Source organism: Nuphar pumila, chromosome 10 (assembly GCF_984573655.1).
Source record: "Nuphar pumila chromosome 10, dmNupPumi1.hap1.1, whole genome shotgun sequence".
Taxonomy (NCBI): domain Eukaryota; kingdom Viridiplantae; phylum Streptophyta; class Magnoliopsida; order Nymphaeales; family Nymphaeaceae; genus Nuphar; species Nuphar pumila.
The window spans coordinates 110033305-110050789 of NC_143258.1; the positions used below are offsets into that span (position 1 = coordinate 110033305).

The following is a 17485-nucleotide window of genomic DNA, read 5'->3' on the forward strand; positions in this document are numbered from 1 at the left end:
CTCTCTCTCTCTCTCTCTCTCTCTCTCTCTCTCTACATGTGTGTGTGTATGTTGGGTATTATAGTTTACAGCTGATGCTAAATTGGTTGTTGCATATGGCTAGCTAAAACTTTCAAAGTTCAGCTGCGGCTGCAGTCAGGTGTTCGGTAATCTTTAGTATGAGGTTTCATAATATGACACCTTTTGTTTGGCTCAAATGCTGATCTAATACCATAACTCAAAGAGTTACTGCTAAGGCACAAGTATGATATGGACTTGAACATAGAACTAGATCGCCATTCACATAAATTAAGACAGCAGTTTAACGTTTGTAGGTTTTCTCACATCATGCCAGCCCCTTAGAATATTCCAAAACTTATAGCTTAAGCAACCGCCATTCACATAAATTAAGACAGCAGTTTAACGTTTGTAGGCTTCCTGATTGAATATATCGTAATGCACCTGCATCCGTTAAAGAGATCAAAAGCAACGCAAAAATAAAAGAAAAAGATCTTTAAGTGCACTGGGGACTCATTTCCCTGAAGATATCCAGTCACAACAACCACATTTAATGTAACACAGAATGACCTCAACAATTACCTATGCTATAATATATACCCCACCATTCAGAGGAAGATGAGATCATGTTTGGAGTACCACCACCTCCACCTCACCACCACATTCTACATCTCACCCCAACATCACCAAAATTACACAAACCAAAAAACAGGTAAAATTTTGTCAGTCCATCAGCTCCACGACTCCGATGCCATTGCGGCGGTAGGCCCCCGGATTGACCGAAAAATAAAAATAAAAATAAAAACAGGAGAAACGTTCATCCTAAGAAAAACAGTATCCCTATCAAAATTATAAATTAAGTGTTGGAGAGAGAGAGAGAGACTCCTTGAGGGGCATGTCAGTCCCACATGCAAAATAACAATGGCTGAAACCCAATCCCGCTCCTTGGCGAGCAGGTCAATCCCAAGCACTGGTGGAACCAGCCCCATATCCACCAGCATAGGCATGGGAAGACCCATAAGCACCACCGGTATTGCCGCCACCATAGTAATCAGCCGAACCACTGCCACCACCACCTTTAGAAAAGGAGCCGTCCCTACGGAAGTCACGACCACCAAACCTACCTCCTGACCGGCGATTCCTTCCACCACCACCATAGGATGATCTAGCTGCATAACGTGAAAGCCAAGCAGGAACCTCCTGGTTTGATTCTTGCATCAGCTCAGCCAGTGCCCTCGCCAACGATGAATTATTCTCATTGAAGAATGCAGTTGCCAAACCAGTTTTGCCCGCTCGACCAGTTCGCCCAATGCGATGAACATAGTCATCAATATCATTAGGCAGATCAAAGTTAACTACATGGGCAACATGAGGTATGTCGAGCCCACGTGCAGCAACATCTGTGGCAACCATGATTGGAGTGACACCACTCTTGAAGGATCTCAATGCTTGTTCTCTTTCCTGCAGTACAAGCAACTACCATTCAGCACTGAATTGTAAAATAGTAATATAAATATGATAATATGCTAACATACAACAAAATATGGCGATCAACTAGACCACCCATTTAGACTCAGTTCTCCACAGGCAACGCATTTTTGAGTAATAAAAACAAATAAATTTTCAAGAGTAAGAAAATATGAGGAGAATATATGAGACAAGTGCAAAGAACAATACTATGTAAATAATTAACAGAAATCAATATAGAAAAGAAACAAATCAGGATCTAAGGTGGATGCTGGAAGCACCGATCCATGAAAGGTCCATTTGTGGCCACTTAAATTTAACGCAAGACCATAGTATCCTCTAATCTTCTTATGGAACGCATGCTAGTGAAGTATTTTTTAAAGTTCTCAAGTTCCATTCCAAGTTTACAACCAAACCCCCAACCTACAGTCCATTTTCCTTTTCCTGATAGGCAAGCTGAGGGATAACCCCTATGGAATTAAAACCCGAGACCACTTGGTTATGATAGTGTGCCCTAACTATCCAGCTACCTCATTTGACCCCATCAAAGGTCCATTTGAGGCTACTTAAGTTTAACATAACACCATAGATATCCACTATTTTTTAGGAGAGCATGATAGGGATGTACCTCTGAAAGTTCGTGTTCCCTTTACCTCCCACCAAACTACAAATAGCCACCATCACCGAATTAAATCAGTCTTTCCCTTTACCTCTCATGTGAGAGTAAAACTAAGTCTCTTGGCATCTATTTTCCTGTGAAGGCATCAAAAAACACCCGCCAAGCTGACAGGAAAAGTTTTTGAAAGGATGGACATGCCCAGGAAAGGTAAATGGCAGTCAGAAAGTGCATGGGTCATCTATTAGCCACAACAAAGATGATATTTCGATGTGCAGATTCATTTGAAGATGGAATGAAATCAAAGACATTAACCCAGTGGCGGAGACAGGAATCTAAACTAGGGTGGGCACAAATTCACATTAAGAAAACCAAATCAAAACCTTCAATCCTAACAAATATCATTTGTAGATATGCTAATTGGAAAAAAAAAACCTCTAAAATTCTAAACAAAATCAAGCATGCAGAATCCTGTTTAATGTTGATTAAAAAAATACATAAATACCTAATTAAATATTCATGTCATGTCTAATGCTATTTGGTAAAAAAACACAAAAAACCTAAAACCATAACTAAACATTCATGTCATTAAAAAATCAAATCAAAACCCTAACTCCTAAAAAACACAAAAGAACCTAGACACCAATTAAACATTCATGCTATTAAAAACAACTAAATGAAAAACATAAACACCAAGAACATCACACATTATGTTAGTTTAAAAAAATAAAACCCAAAAAATCCAAACCCTATCAAGTGATTAATGGAATAATTTGAAAAAAAACCTAAATTCATTCATGATTCATGGAATAATTAAAAGAATGGAAACAAGAAGAAGATGAAGAGGAGGACAAAGAAGACCCAGCCATGTAAGGGCGTGCACCGGAGAGCTGACGAACGGCGGATGGCTTGCCCCGACGCAGTTAGGCAGAGAGAGAGAGAGGATTGGGTCCAGTCAGGCTGGGCACCGAACGGGGTGGTGCCCACCCTGACCTGATCTTTAACATGTATTTTGGGTCAGTGTGGGCACTGTCAACCCTGACCTGAATCCCTATATAGAGGGATTTTCAGGTCAGGGTGGGCACAAGCCCACCCTGGCCCGAATGCGGCTCCGCCACTGAACTAACCTATGTTCCCCAGAAAACAAGACCACTAAAAGGCAAAGGTAGAAACTGCCATGTCTAGAAAGACATTATGGGATGAGATCAAGAACAGACAACAATCAAAACAATGCAAATAGCTCATATGATTCAAATCACTCCCGGGCATTGCATGAGTTTTCTATCTTGCATGTGATAACAAACTACGCATTTGACAGATGCCAAACCATTGTCACCTTTGCAAAGATGAATAAGATTCAAGCCACCACTTTTTAATTACATGCACAACAGCATCCAATGTTGGAAATAATAATTATCAAATTTGAACAAAGAACTTCGTCATAGACAGTGTCCATATGTGTGTGTGCTCAAATGATGGTTTAGCAACACACTACACATGGCTGAAGAAATGGTGGCAGTCGAGACATGGTTTTTCCCATAGTGATATGGAAGTTATTGACCACTAGAAATAAGATGTGATAATCTCTCCTGTACTATTAGGCACAACAGAAGAGAGATGTGGGCCTCTTGAAAGGAAGCGTTGAAAACCTCAGAAGTCTTAACCAGTATGGAAGATAGAGGCAAACCACTCATATCTATACTGACAATTCAGATGCTGTTCATGACTCAAGGATGAGCATAAAGAAACATATTGAAACATCTTGAGTTCAACTAAATTATACCAAATGTAACTACAGGAATAAAGTGGCATTCAGGCACTCCAGTCCCCTCTGTATGGCTCAAAGTATGATCCTATAGGTTCCAAAGGGCATAATCTCCGTTGGAAAGAAAGACTGATTGGACTACATCAAAAGAGTCCATCATGTGAAATCTACTCAATTCTTCAGTACAACGGACAGACTCAAGTTCCCAGCTTGATTCTATAAAAGAAAAAGTAACAAGTAATACACAAAATTTAGCATCATATTAATGAATTCTATGCAAAAGAGAACATATCAGAGTAAATGCTATTCATAAAATGAGGAGAAATATTGTACCACGTAATTTTCCAAAGGGATAACTTAAATTAGGTTTATTAAAAACAAAGACATTTTCATTTTTATTTATTTATACTACAATCAAACTAAATAGGTTAATTATAATTTCCTCATAAGAATCACGACCTACCTTACCTGTACAATATGTGTTGCCTTTTAACAGAAATCATGTCAAAAATCAATGTCACTGAGAACATGATTCCCTTAAGATGGGAAGCAAGCTTTAAAACTGACTAGCTTCTACCTTATAGGAGCTTCTGATTAACATGACATAAGTGTTGAATATAGCTAGTATCAAAAGTTAAACTTACAGTATCATGAAACAAAGGATCAAAAAGAATTTTACAGAACTACATGAAAGTCAAGTTTCAATTGTTTCTGATGGATGCATTAACAAATTTCACCTATGGATTAACAATTTTCAATTTCACAGGCATGCACTAACAATTTTCACCTATGGATTTTAAGGATACTGAGCATTTGAAAGAGTTGTTTATACATGTAAAAATGTGGGTGATGACAAAATTGTTTAAAGCATTACTGGTAATGCTCAAATGTGCAGACTGGCAAGGATGAGTTTGAAGGCTGAATACCCTCATGCATTTTGAACTCCTTTTTGAATTTGGCCCTCAAAAGCAAACAAACAAGCGATGAACAATCAAATAATTTTCACGAATTGAAAATTAGAAATGACACTAAGATACTAGAAACACTATTATTAACCTTTGTTATAAAAAACGCATCTAGTCAACTGACTACGTGCCTAGTCGAGCTAGACACATGCCTACTAGTTGATGCTTAGTCAGTTGACTGAGCTCAACTATCAGGAGCCTAGTCACAAATCTCATTATCGGAATTTTCACAGCAAGGGAAAATATTGAGATAAATTAGAAATTTTTTCTTGGGAAAATCTCAACAAAAATCTCGATATATCTAAAATTTAAAAATATAGAAAAATATAAGCAAAACATTGAAAATATAAAATATATAAATATAAATATTCACATTAATAACATGATAATATCACAATAAAAACCCCGACATTTTCAAAATAGGTGTGTTTTTTCTTGGGTTTATATCAGTTTTCGAAAACTTCACTAGAAAATAAAGAACGGTTAAAATGGTTGATATTTGCAACTATCATTTGGACTAGTTGAGCAACAAGTTATCACCAACTAGTTAACATGTCAATCTCTTTACAACTAAAGAATGACAAAAAGGGAGAAGGTCTCTCTCTCTCTCTCTCTCTCTCTCTCTCTCTCTCTCTCTCTCTCTCTCTCTCTCTCTCTCTCTCTCTCTCTCAATACTTAGTTTGTATTTGTTGAATGGAAGCATGTTTGACTTTGATCCTTCTTTACTCAGTTTTTTATAAGAACATTCATATTTTTTTATTTATATAAAAAATTTATTTTCACCCTTAGCCAATGCCTAGCTTTGCTATGTTCCTACTAGGCCGTTTAGGGGCCTAGCACCTAGTGTTTTGGCTATGTAGTTACCAACCACATGCTATTTATAATAGACATTCTGATGTTAAGTTGTTGAAGGCTATGCCACACTGACACTTCACTTAGCATGTGCACCCCACTGTCATTACTTACTGATAATAAGTCAAATCATTGAATAAGAAACAAGACATGTTCTTATATTTGCCTCTTGAAAATAGTTGAAAATTAGAATACACAAACGCCAAATCTTATTCTTGCGTGCTATTCAGTTTCTTCAATGTTATGGTTTTTTTAATGTGCTCAAATTTCTTTTGCAACATGATGATGTAATGGTTGAGCTAGTAACCTCAAAGACAGTGAAGAAGAAGGTGTCTTTGATCCATATGTTAATCACCATGTAATTGGACCTTCATTGTCTTTATCCATCAATGCTTGTAAACAATCACTTTTGGTGGAAAGCTTTCCAAATTCATTTTGCACTTAATTTTTCGCTGATATTTTATGATGAAAGAATGTGCCATGTAATGCAACCAGTGGTGTTTTTATCTCATCATGCTAGTTGTTCTGAATTGCCATGCTTTCACCTTTTTGTTTCTGATGTATATATCTCTTCGGCACTCTTCAGTGCCAGATATGGCCTTTTTGGCTTAAGAACCCCGTGTACTGGGCCCCTCTCTCCCGCTCTTTATGTAATATGTTTACAAGTTGTTATAAAAGAAGTTTTATGCATCTTTGCCTTTGTGCTCTCTTTGTGTTTGTGCATGCGCGTACTCTTTCTTTTGCTCCTACGCGTGTGTTGTGAGTTGCTTGTGCGCTTAAAAGGCTTGCTTTCGGTGTTTGTGCTTACCCGAAGCTACGTTGCGGGGGGCTTTGCTTCTAAGCCCGTGACAAGTTGGTACCAGAGCCTTGTCAACATTGGGATTGACAATGGCCCCAAATAAAAATGTCATGACTCTTTCAAGCAGTATGGTCGTGTATCTGCTATTACGCGTGATGTTGCTGAGCCAATTGAGACAGTGACCAATGTGGAGAAGCTTTTACGGATCTCAACAGGGAGATCAAGACAGCAATAGAGGGGGTGTGAGACTATGTGTAAAGTCTTGCCACTAGATTTGGAGATTCGGTGGATGATCTGCCGGGTCGGTTCAACATCGTGGCTGCGAAAATGGATGTTGTTCGACGAAAAAATGATCAGTTGAAGCAACAATTGAGGACTATTAGGTCGCGTTTCAAGCTACCTGAGCCCACAAAGTATAATGGCACTCGAAACTCGAGGGACCTCAAGAACTTTATTTATGAGATGGAGCAGTTTCTTGAAGCTGCTGGGATAGAGGAAGACGCAAATAGGCTGCGCACCGCAACAATGTATTTTGCGGATGAAGCGACTCTTTGGTAGAGATGTCACTTAAATGATGTTCGTCGTGGGCTGGTCGCGATAGTCTCATGGGAGGAATTCAAGAAAGAGTTATGCGACTATTTTTTGCCCAGGAATCAAGAAAAATTGACCTGCAATAGGTTGTTGGCATTGAAGCAGACAGAGTCAGTTCATGACTATCTCAAGGCATTCTGCTCGATAATGTTGAACATCGAAAGAATGGATGATGAAGATCAGTTGTTCTACTTTAGTCACGGGTTGCAAGGAAGGTCAGCCACATAACTCATTCGGCATGATCCTCCAACTCTCGCTGCAACGCTTGTTATTGCGGAGAAGCTTCCCGAGCTTGATAGGAACAACACAGCAATTCAAGGTACAATCGAAGGAATGATGTAATATCACGTATTTTCACACTTAGTTGAATTTGAGATTTTCAAAATTTTGGGTAAGTATAGAAGAAAAATCGATAGGTTCTCGATTTTAGGCCGATGCTTTGGAGTATGGGCTTGGCCCAAGTCTCATTGTCAAGGCCTAAGCGAGCCACTTAAAATGTGAGAAAATGTTTTATTTTTTACCTTTAAATTCAAGCGAAATTCGAGTAATTTTCGGGCGAATTTCGAATGAGAAATTCGAGTTATATATCGTTGGATGTGTCTAGAAATTCTGAGCGTAACGATATTTTGTTTTTTTTGTTTGTTCGAGCTACGGTTGGCCCGAAAATCGCATTTTTTCAAAAAATTGAGCAGTTTGTCGATTCTAATCCGGATTTGGATCGGACAGAATCAAATGGATTTTGATCCAAATTAATATGGATCTGGACTCTATCCAAGACCCATGTTAATCTAGTATTGATCCAGCTCAAGACCCATTTGGATTTTTGAGATAGATTTGGATCTTGGATCCGGATCCTGAGCCAAATCTATGCCCAACGATATTTCCAACTTTAAATTCATTAGATAGCTTTAAATTGGGGTTATTTAGTGTTAAGAAGTCTTCTATGTTATTAAAATAACCTTTGGAAATTTCTAGATATTTATTAATTAGTAAACAATTAATAATTAATTAATTAATTTCAATTTTGAAATTTGATTCGAGTTTTGGTTTAAAGCTCTAAGTAGAGCCCTTAAACCCATGTAAAATCACTTAAGAAGTGTCCTAGTTCAATAAAATAACTTTTGAAAACTTCTAGGTATTTATTCATTACTAAATGATAATTAATTAATTAATTTTAATTAATTCCGAGACTTATTTTTAGAGGTTTTAGGACTCTTTATAGCGCCTTTGTTCATGCCTTAAAAAACACTCAAATTGGAAAAAGCAATGAATTTTGAAAATGTCGAAAACTTGGGAAGGGAGTCTCATAAGGAGAAGGGTCTCTCTCTCCAGCCCATTCTAGAAGGGGCCGGAGAGAGTGGGGGCGTCACCCCCTATGCATATAAATAGGCTATTAAGAAAGAAAAAAAAAAGAAAGAGAAAGAGAAGGAAAAAAGAGAGAAAAAAAAAAGAGAAAAGAGAGGAAGAAGGGAGCTTCTTCACTAATCATCTGTCATTTTCACCATTGTGTTCTTGTTTTATTTCGATCTTCACGTAAGGTACGGGTCTTTCTCTTGTTTCAAATGAGAAAAAGAGCATGGATTTGTATTCTACGCAAGATTTTAGTGAAACCCATGAGAAAAGAGTAAATCTGAATATTTACTCTAAGATTCATGGTGAAAATTAATGTTTTTCTCCTTTTTCAAAATTTATTTTTGAAAAAAAATATACGTATAAGTATATATATATATATATTTTTTAAAGTGTCGCAGATCTAGTGTGCTAATGTTCAAAAAGAAAAACATGTATTGTGATTTGCATGTTGTCACAACAATTTCTCTGTGTGCTTACATACATGTTAATCCAGAAATTGTGTTTTGATTTTGGTTTATATTTGCATGTTTTATGGCAAAGCATGTCATGCAAAAACTGAATGTAAAGACTGCACAAGCACGTATACTTGGTTTTAAATATGTCTAAACCTACCAATTTGACTGTGAAACCAGCATAAGCACGCTTGCTCGACTGAGACTCTGTATATGTAGACAAATCTGCATGTGAAACTGTTTGTGCATGCATACTTAAATGTTTACTACTCATATGCATGCATACCGATAAAATTTTGTTCATTATTTATGTCTTCTTTTCTCTGTTTTCGGAGTCTTGCCTGGCTCGATCGGGCAAGCCACGGTCTACCAGGCCAGCTATTCTGCTAGCTAGTGCAGGCCTGGCAGTTTTTGGCTGGCCTGAAGTCTGGTATAGTCCAGACCCAGCTGACCCATCGGCTGGGCTGGCACACTGAAAAAAAAAGGTAAATATTTTATTAAAAAGTTTTAGTGCGGTCTAGTCAGAAGACCAACCGAGCTCGGCTCGGCTGGCCAGGCCTGGCCAGACCTAACGCCAGGCCTGTCGAGCCTGCTAGGCCCAGCCGACAGGTTTTTAGAAAAAAAAACATATATACATAAAGTTATCATGTGTTTGAAAAAGCATCTTCTTACGAAGAGAATGTTTGAGTACATGTGTGAAATACATTCAAATTGTATTTGTGGTTGTATGCTCAGTTTATGCTCATTCTATGTGATTAATGCAATTTTGGAACAAAATTCAGTTATGCATGTTGATTTCCAGAATTTGTTATTTATATTAGATTTAACCTTATGCATGCAAAAGAACGAAAAGTTCACATGTTTAGACTTGATATATTATGCTGAATGAAAATATTATTGCAATGTTGTTTTATGTGCATGTGCATACATGAGATGGATGTGTTTTGCATATAAGTAATTGCATGAATATTCAAATGTTTTAATTGAAAAGATTCATGAATGAAAGCGTGTCTTTGACATGAATATGTAAATCGAATGAAAGCATGTATTTGATAAATGTGCATTGAGAAGCATTTATAAAGGAACACATAGTGGCATGATATTTATGATTTTTGCTTATGAATGCATCGATGATTAAAATGGATCATCATGGGTTGTGTGAGCCTTGAGCATGTATTGCTCTTTTTTTGAGATGTTATGCATTGCAAAAATCAAATGTAATATTATTGTTTTAATTGCATTGTTTTATGTTGTCAATAGGGGTGGCAAAATCTGACACGACCCGCCAATCCGCTTCTTAGCTGGGTTCGGGTTTGGCTTAAACGGGTCTCTGTCGTAAACGGGTCAACCTGCCTAACCCGTTTATTAAACGGGGCGGGTTCGTGTTAGGGGTATGCCAACCCGGCTGACCCGTTTAATAAACGGGTTAGGCAGGCGGGTCAACCCGTTTACCTAAACCCGACCCACCAACCCGTTTACCCGAACCTGACCCGTCAACCCGCCCACTAACCCGCCAACCCGTTTACCCGACCCGACCCGTTTATTAAACGGGTTAACCGTGTGGTGTCGTGTCGGGTTACCCGTTTAATAAATGGGTCGGGTTCGTGCTTGCCACAGCCGACCCGTTTAATAAACGGGTAGGGTTCGTGTTGAGGTATGCTGACCCACCGACCCGACCCGCCAACCCGACCCAATTGCCACCCCTAGTTGTCATGGGCTATGGTCTCGTGAAGATTTTCGCATGTGAATGTGCGAACTTGTATTATTAATTCTGCATGTTAAATTGCAAAGTAAAAGAGATGAACTAGTAACAAGATAAAAGAAATTAAAGAAATGTGTAATCTACGCTTTCTTGATGTCCCTTTTACAGCATGAAAATCTTGGACATTGCGATTTTGGAGAACCGTGAGGATACTAAAACTCCATGTATGTTGTTGTTGCCCCTGAAGCCGATATTGAAGTTCTTCTCTTGTCCATGGTTTTAGGAAGAGTCTGCCACTTTGTCTGGGTTGGTGTGTAGACAAAGTTGTTGTTTTGGTATTTCAAGAAAGTGACACTTATGAATTAGGATGTCTCTGATGTCCCGACATTAGATTTAGATGTCTAATGTTCTGAAGACTGTTTTGGTCGAGGGATAACCTTAGAACCCAGTAATAAAATATAATTTGTGTGCTAAGTTACCCTAAGAACTCTAATTGACCTCGAGAATTTTTACCCGTTTAGAGTATCTGCGAGCAATGATAATTAAAAAAAGGAACTTAAATTGTGTGCATTTAATAGGGATATTCATATAAAAAGAAAACTCATACAAAAGATAATAATTTATTCATGCATTGCACTGAAATCATGCATATTCCTGCTGTGAATTAGATCATACATATTTACTTATTCTCTTAATTGTGATATATGGGTGAATGATGATGTTGGTTCCCTAATGCATGTTAAATGTTTGTATTACTTAATTTGCAATATCTGTTATTTATCAATTGTTCTCTCATGCTTAATAATTGTATCTGATTGCATAAATAGTTAATTGAGTTATGAATTTGTTATAATTGCATCCCTCTGAAATATTGCATGAATCTTATTTATGTTATTTTTGCTTATTTGTTTCATTAGAGGGATTTGTACTAAAAATTCTTTGGATTCTAACACATTTTCTTTTGTGTTTTTCGCAGCCTTAGATGCCCAGTGAGGCGACTTGCTTTGCGAGGAGCTACAAGGGGATTACACAATTGTTTGGCAGCTTCTTTTGGAGAACGTGACTCTTCTTTTTGCTTTATTTACATTTTATTTGCTTTATGTCTTAGACTCTATGCATTTTAATAAATAAAGTTTGGGTTTGGTACGGTTTGAAAGATGAGTATAAAATCACTTGTGGTGGTGGTTGTTTTTAATTGTAAGGGCCCCAGGTTTCTGGGAATGTTTTCGCACGTGTTTAAAAAAATGTCACTTTTTCATGGGTACGAGTTGGAGTCATTACAAATGATAATGCGTAGAATGTTGGTCGTGGGAACTAGCAAAATCAGGGCCGACAGGATGGCCAAAATAACAATTAGAATATGAATAACTTTCAGAGCGGCAACTATCGTCGTCGTGATTGTCATATCTGCCACGATGATCATTGGGCCAATACGTGTCCCAACAGAAATAGAGATAATCATGTGCCCCGAGCTGCGAATGCCGTTCAGGGTAAGAAAATTCATCAACCTGCAGAGGCGTCAACTGTTGGAGCAATGCAGATAATGAATGCAGTGAAGGTGACAGATATTGCAGAACCAATCGTATGCAAAAAACTGATGTACTTGAAACTTCTACTCAACGAAAGACTCACCAAGGCATTGGTAGACACATGTGTCACGCATAATTTCATCTCGAGCGAAAAGGCAGAACGGTTGGGATTGCAGTGGAAAAAGGAGAGTTGCATGAAAGCGGTTAACTCTGAAGCAAGAACCATTTGCGATGTTGTTCGTGATGCGCCAGTGCGGATCCATAACTAGTAAGGAAGGATCACGTTTTCAGTCGCACCTATGGATGATTTCAAAGTCATCCTTGGGATGAAATTTTTGAGAAGTAACAAGGCAGTGTTAATGCCTCACCTTAACGTTGTTAGCTTTGATGGTGAGAATCAACCCTGCATGGTTACCACGATAATGGTAAAGCCTTGTGAGCGCTTAGTGTCTACGTTGTAGCTGAAGAGAGGTATGAAAAGTGGTGATGAGACTTTTCTCGTCACGATTCGTGCAACAGATGAAGTGGGAGAAGTCGTTGATATCCCAAGGGCCTTAGTGCCCGTATTGAAGGAGTTTGGTGATGTTATGTCTGCCGAACTACCGAAGAAACTATCTTCGAGGCATGAGGTAGATCACAAGATTGAGTTAGTGTCAGGTGCACGGCCACCCGCAATGACTCCCTATCGTATGACGATTCTTGAGCTGCAGGAATTACGCAAGCAATTGGATGACATGACAATTGGACGACATGCTCGAAGCTGGAATCATCCAACCATCCAAAGCTCCCTTTGGAGCGCCCGTGCTATTTCAGGCAAAGCATGATGGGTCGATGGGTCTGTGCGTCGATTACAGGCCACTAAATAAAATGACTGTGAAGAACAAGTATTTGTTTCCTTTAATCGCAGACTTGTTTGATCAGCTTGGAAAAAACAAAGGTCTTCTCTAAGTTGGACTTGAGATAAGGCTATTGGCAAGTCAGAGTTGCTAAAAGGGATGAACCAAAAACCACATGTGTAACGCGATATGGGGGGTTTGAATTCCTTATTATGCCATTCGGCCTGACGAACGCACTCGCAACCTTCTCAACCCTGATGAAAAAAAAATTCTACTAGCACCTTGATAAGTTTGTCGCCGTGTACTTGAACTACATAGTGGTGTACAACGACTTTACCGAGCAACATATTCAACACCTTCAGATTGTGTTTCAGGCTCTTAAGGACCACGAGTTGTATGTTAAGCGAAAGAAGTGCCTATTTGGGCAGAAAAAAGTTCACTTCCTTGGCCATATTGTGGGAGGAGGCACATTGAAAATAGACCACAAAAAGATTGAAGCTATTCAAGCTTGGGAACCGCCTGCTAAGGTTCCTGAATTACGTTCTTTCTTGGGATTTGCCAATTAATATTGGTGATTCATCAAGGGATATAGATCGTTGCATCACTCACTGATCTGTTGAAGAAAGACAGACTATGGCTATGGTCTGATGCATGTCAAAAAGCTTTTAATGAGTTAAAGTGCGCCAATACAGAACAATCAATGCTAAAGTTGCTCGATTGTCACCTGCCGTTTGAAGTGCAGAATGACGTGTGTCTGACTTCGCAATTTGAGGGTGTTGCTTCAGGAAAGACATCCCATTGCATTTGAGAGTCGAAAGCTAAATGACGCCAAAGGGCGATACACTGTGCACGAGCACGAGATGTAGGCAGTCGTGCATTATCTCCGCACATGGAGACACTATCTTTTGGGGTCACAATTCGTTATGCACACTGACAACGTTGCGACGAGCTACTTTCAGACTCAGAAGTTGAGTCCAAGACAAGCTCACTGGTCAGATTTTCTGACGGAATTTGATATGGTCCTAAAGTACAAGCCTGACAGGACCAATGTTGTTGCTGACACTTTGAGTCGAAAGGCAGAACTTGCAGCTTTGCTCGCTTGGGATGGCAATGTTAACCAACCAACAAGTGATCTTCTTGAGCAGGTTCGAGAAGCTTTAAAGAATGATCCAATGGCCCAACAACTGATCCCATTGGTAAAAGAAGGAAGGATGCAGAGATTTTGGTTGGAGGACGATTTGCTCTGCTCCACAGGCGATCGACAGGATACTTTACGAAGGCGCTTGATGCATGAGTGCATTGATACTACCTGGGTAGGTCACCCAGGACAACAGAGAACTTTGGCGTTGTTAGAATGTGCGTTCTATTGGCTGCAGATGCGCAACAATGTGGACGCTTATGTACGGACTTGCTTGATCTGCCAGCAAGATAAGCTCATAAACAAAAGACCTAGTGGACTACTGGAGCCCCTACCAGTGCCAAGCCGTCCATGGGAGTGCATAACCATAGACTTCATCGTGAGCTTGCCAAAAGTTCAGGGCTGCAGTTCTATCTATGTGGTTGTGGACAGGTTTTCAAAGTATGTTATCTTTGTACCTGCTCCTGACACATGCTCAACTGCCAATATCGCAAAGTTTGTGCGAAATGTGATCAAATATTGGGGAATCACCGAGAACATCGTCAGTGATCATGATGCCCTCTTCACTGACAAATTTTGGCGAGAAGTATTTCGCTTGATTGAGACAAACTTGCGTTTCAGCACAAGTTTTCACCCACAAACCAACGGGTAAATAGAAAAAATCAATGGCATGCTGGAAGAATATCTGTGGCACTTTGTTAGTGTCAATCAAAGAAATTGGGTTGATTTACTTGATGCTGCTCAATTCTACTACAACCTCTATACACACACATAGATGCATGTGTGTCACATAGATGCATGTGTGTAAAACAATTTTGAATCACTACATTTAAGAACTTCAAATAGTGAAACTAAGTTGAAATTGAAATATAATATAATTGATGGCACATTTTAAAAGAAAAACAACTCAAGTGAATATGAAATAAGTAAATAAGATCATAAAAGAAAATAGATAAAGTGAATGACATAATATTGATTGTGCGTGAAATTGGTTTGACTATGTCGATAAAGTGTTGTATTGTGTTCGTAAAGTGTCCAAGTGTCGTGTCGTACAAGTATACACATACATTGTTTCAGCCCACGTAACTATATGGTAAATACACATGTCCTCATTTGAATTTTATGAAAAACCAACTCCTCCCTTTTTTCTATGTAAACCTTTCTTAACTACCTGTGTTTCTCTCTTTTCTTAAATCATTCATTATGCCTCATTTGTGTGTGTGTGTATATATATATATCACACAAAAACACACATTTTGTGTTGACAAATTTTTTTTGTTTATGCAATTTTTCAACAATGATGGCTGGATTGAGAGATCTCAAGAAATCAACACAAGCCTTCATTTGGTAGATGCCTCTATGGCAAGATGTGCTAAAAGGTCATGTTAATGGCGAGCGATATCTTTCATTCATTTGTCTACATTAATTGCTTTGTATGTTAAGCTTGACACAATCTGCACTTGTTTATCAGTTCAAAGTAAACATGGTTGGCAAACTAGGTGAGTCATCTCGTGACTCAACTGCATTGAACTTGGATCTGGCTATTACTTGATAATAGATTGGAATCAGCCAAAGTTTCATGTGCAACTCAAATGACTTGACAATTTTCTTAAAATTAAAATAACCGTTCTAAAATCGATCAGGAAAATGTTAAACTTTTATTGAATCTGCTAAGTCTCGAGTCAGGGATGACTTACTTGACTCAGCTATAGGCCTGTGTGTGTGGGGGGGTGGGGGGGTGGGGGTTCAGGCTAGTGAGGGTTTTGGTGGGTCCAAAATCTCAAGTAGTCAAGGCAAGTTGTTGTAGCCAACTGAACACATTAAACATCCACTATCGCCATCAGTAGAAAGCTCTCTCTCTCTGGTGATGTCAGGCCAATGAGGGTTCTAGTGGGTCTCCAAAATCTCCCTCAAGGTAAGTTGTTGTAGCGTACCAAACACATTAAACCTCCACTATCACCATTGGTGGGAAGCTCTCTCTCTCTCTCTCTCTCTCTCTCTCTCTCTCTCTCTCTCTCTCTCTCTCTCTCTCTCTCTCTCTCTCTCTCTCTTATTTGTTTTTTTCTGAGATGGTGGTCTATTCGTTGCACACTAGCCAAACTCAATAGCATACTCGAGCCGGACTAGAGCAGGAGCTCATCAAGCTCAAACCTTGCTTAAGCACCTAGTAGTTGGGCCAAGTCTAGCTCTTTGAACTCAGTTTGCGTGCACCCCTAGTTGGGAAGAAAGGGTAGGAGGTCAGTGACTTGGGTGGCTTTTGACCTTCAAAACAAAAAATGTTTTTGGTATCATCCGGTATGAATTAGGTTAGACCTGAACCTACTCGGGTTCCAACCCCCTATGCATTGTACATAGGTTATGAGGAAGATATCCTTTCTCTCTGTGTGCGTGTGCACGCAAGTGTGTGTCACATGCATTGATGAAGAAGAGAAGGAAAAAGAAAAGGGGAATTGCCATTAGATTCTTTTAAGCGCATAAGAAAAATAAGGGAAAATTTGAAGCAAATGAGAAAAGGATGAGGCCAAAGGTTTTCATATTTAAGAAAACTTTATTTGTGTGTGACTAAAATAGAAGAACAGCATACTGGTAGCCATTAACTTCAGGTAATGAAGAGTATGAGTGGACAACTTTGCTTGTGTCACTAAATAGAAAAGGAAATGAATTTGAAACATGGGAAGCATCTTACTGATAGCCATTACCTTTAGGTAATAAAGCGGAACATTAGTAAATAAAAATGAGTGCCTACAGAAAACATATGAAGCACCTTACAGGTAGCTATTAACTTGTAGTGAGGAGGATGAAGGTTTTCATGTCTAGAGGGACATTTTGCTTGCATGTCATTAACTAGAAAAGAAAATGAATTACAAACACGGGAAGCACCTTACTCATAGCCATTATCTTCAGGTAGTGAAGAGGAATAACATTAGTAAATGAAAAGGAGTGAGTAAAGGAACACCAAAAGAGGATGGTTGGGAAGGTGGGTGCAGGGGAATCACAACTAAATTTTCATTTTCTAAATAGTGAGCTAGATTTTCCCCTCTCTAACTACTATACAAAACCAAAAAGGTTATTTGCATCGGTAAAAAAAAGAAAAGCAAGTGACAAATAAAAAGCTTTGTGAAAAGCTCGATGCTAGATCAAACCCATGATGATTGTGTTATTGGGCTTGGGCTATGAGGGTGCTCAGCCACATGGATGCAAGAGGAGGATCAAACAACCCTTTTATGGGACTCGAAAAAATGGGTTGGTTGAAGCGGTCAAGTGGAAGTCCCTATGAGGGCACTAAAAAGGAAGACCTTTTGGTGTAAAAAAGAAACCTTGTATTTGCTTGATTGGTTAAAGGGTCCCTAGCTATCCCATATTAAAGGTTGAGACTCTAAGCACTTTCTGTTAGGAATTATATTTATTAAACAATAGTCACCA

General features: G+C 38.9%; 1 protein-coding gene across 4 annotated transcripts in view; it reads right to left on the minus strand.

The window, feature by feature from the left end:
* Nucleotides 1-497: 497 nt before the first annotated feature.
* LOC149827879 (DEAD-box ATP-dependent RNA helicase 37-like) overlaps nt 498-17485 on the minus strand; it is a 35953-nt gene continuing 18965 nt past the window's right edge. For all 4 annotated transcript variants that reach the window (XM_090019711.1, XM_090019709.1, XM_090019710.1 and 1 more), the window contains exon 8: nt 498-1458. In XM_090019711.1, coding sequence (XP_089875837.1) covers nt 955-1458 — 504 coding nt within the window. In that variant the 3' untranslated portion in view covers nt 498-954. The remainder of the gene's footprint in view (nt 1459-17485) is intronic.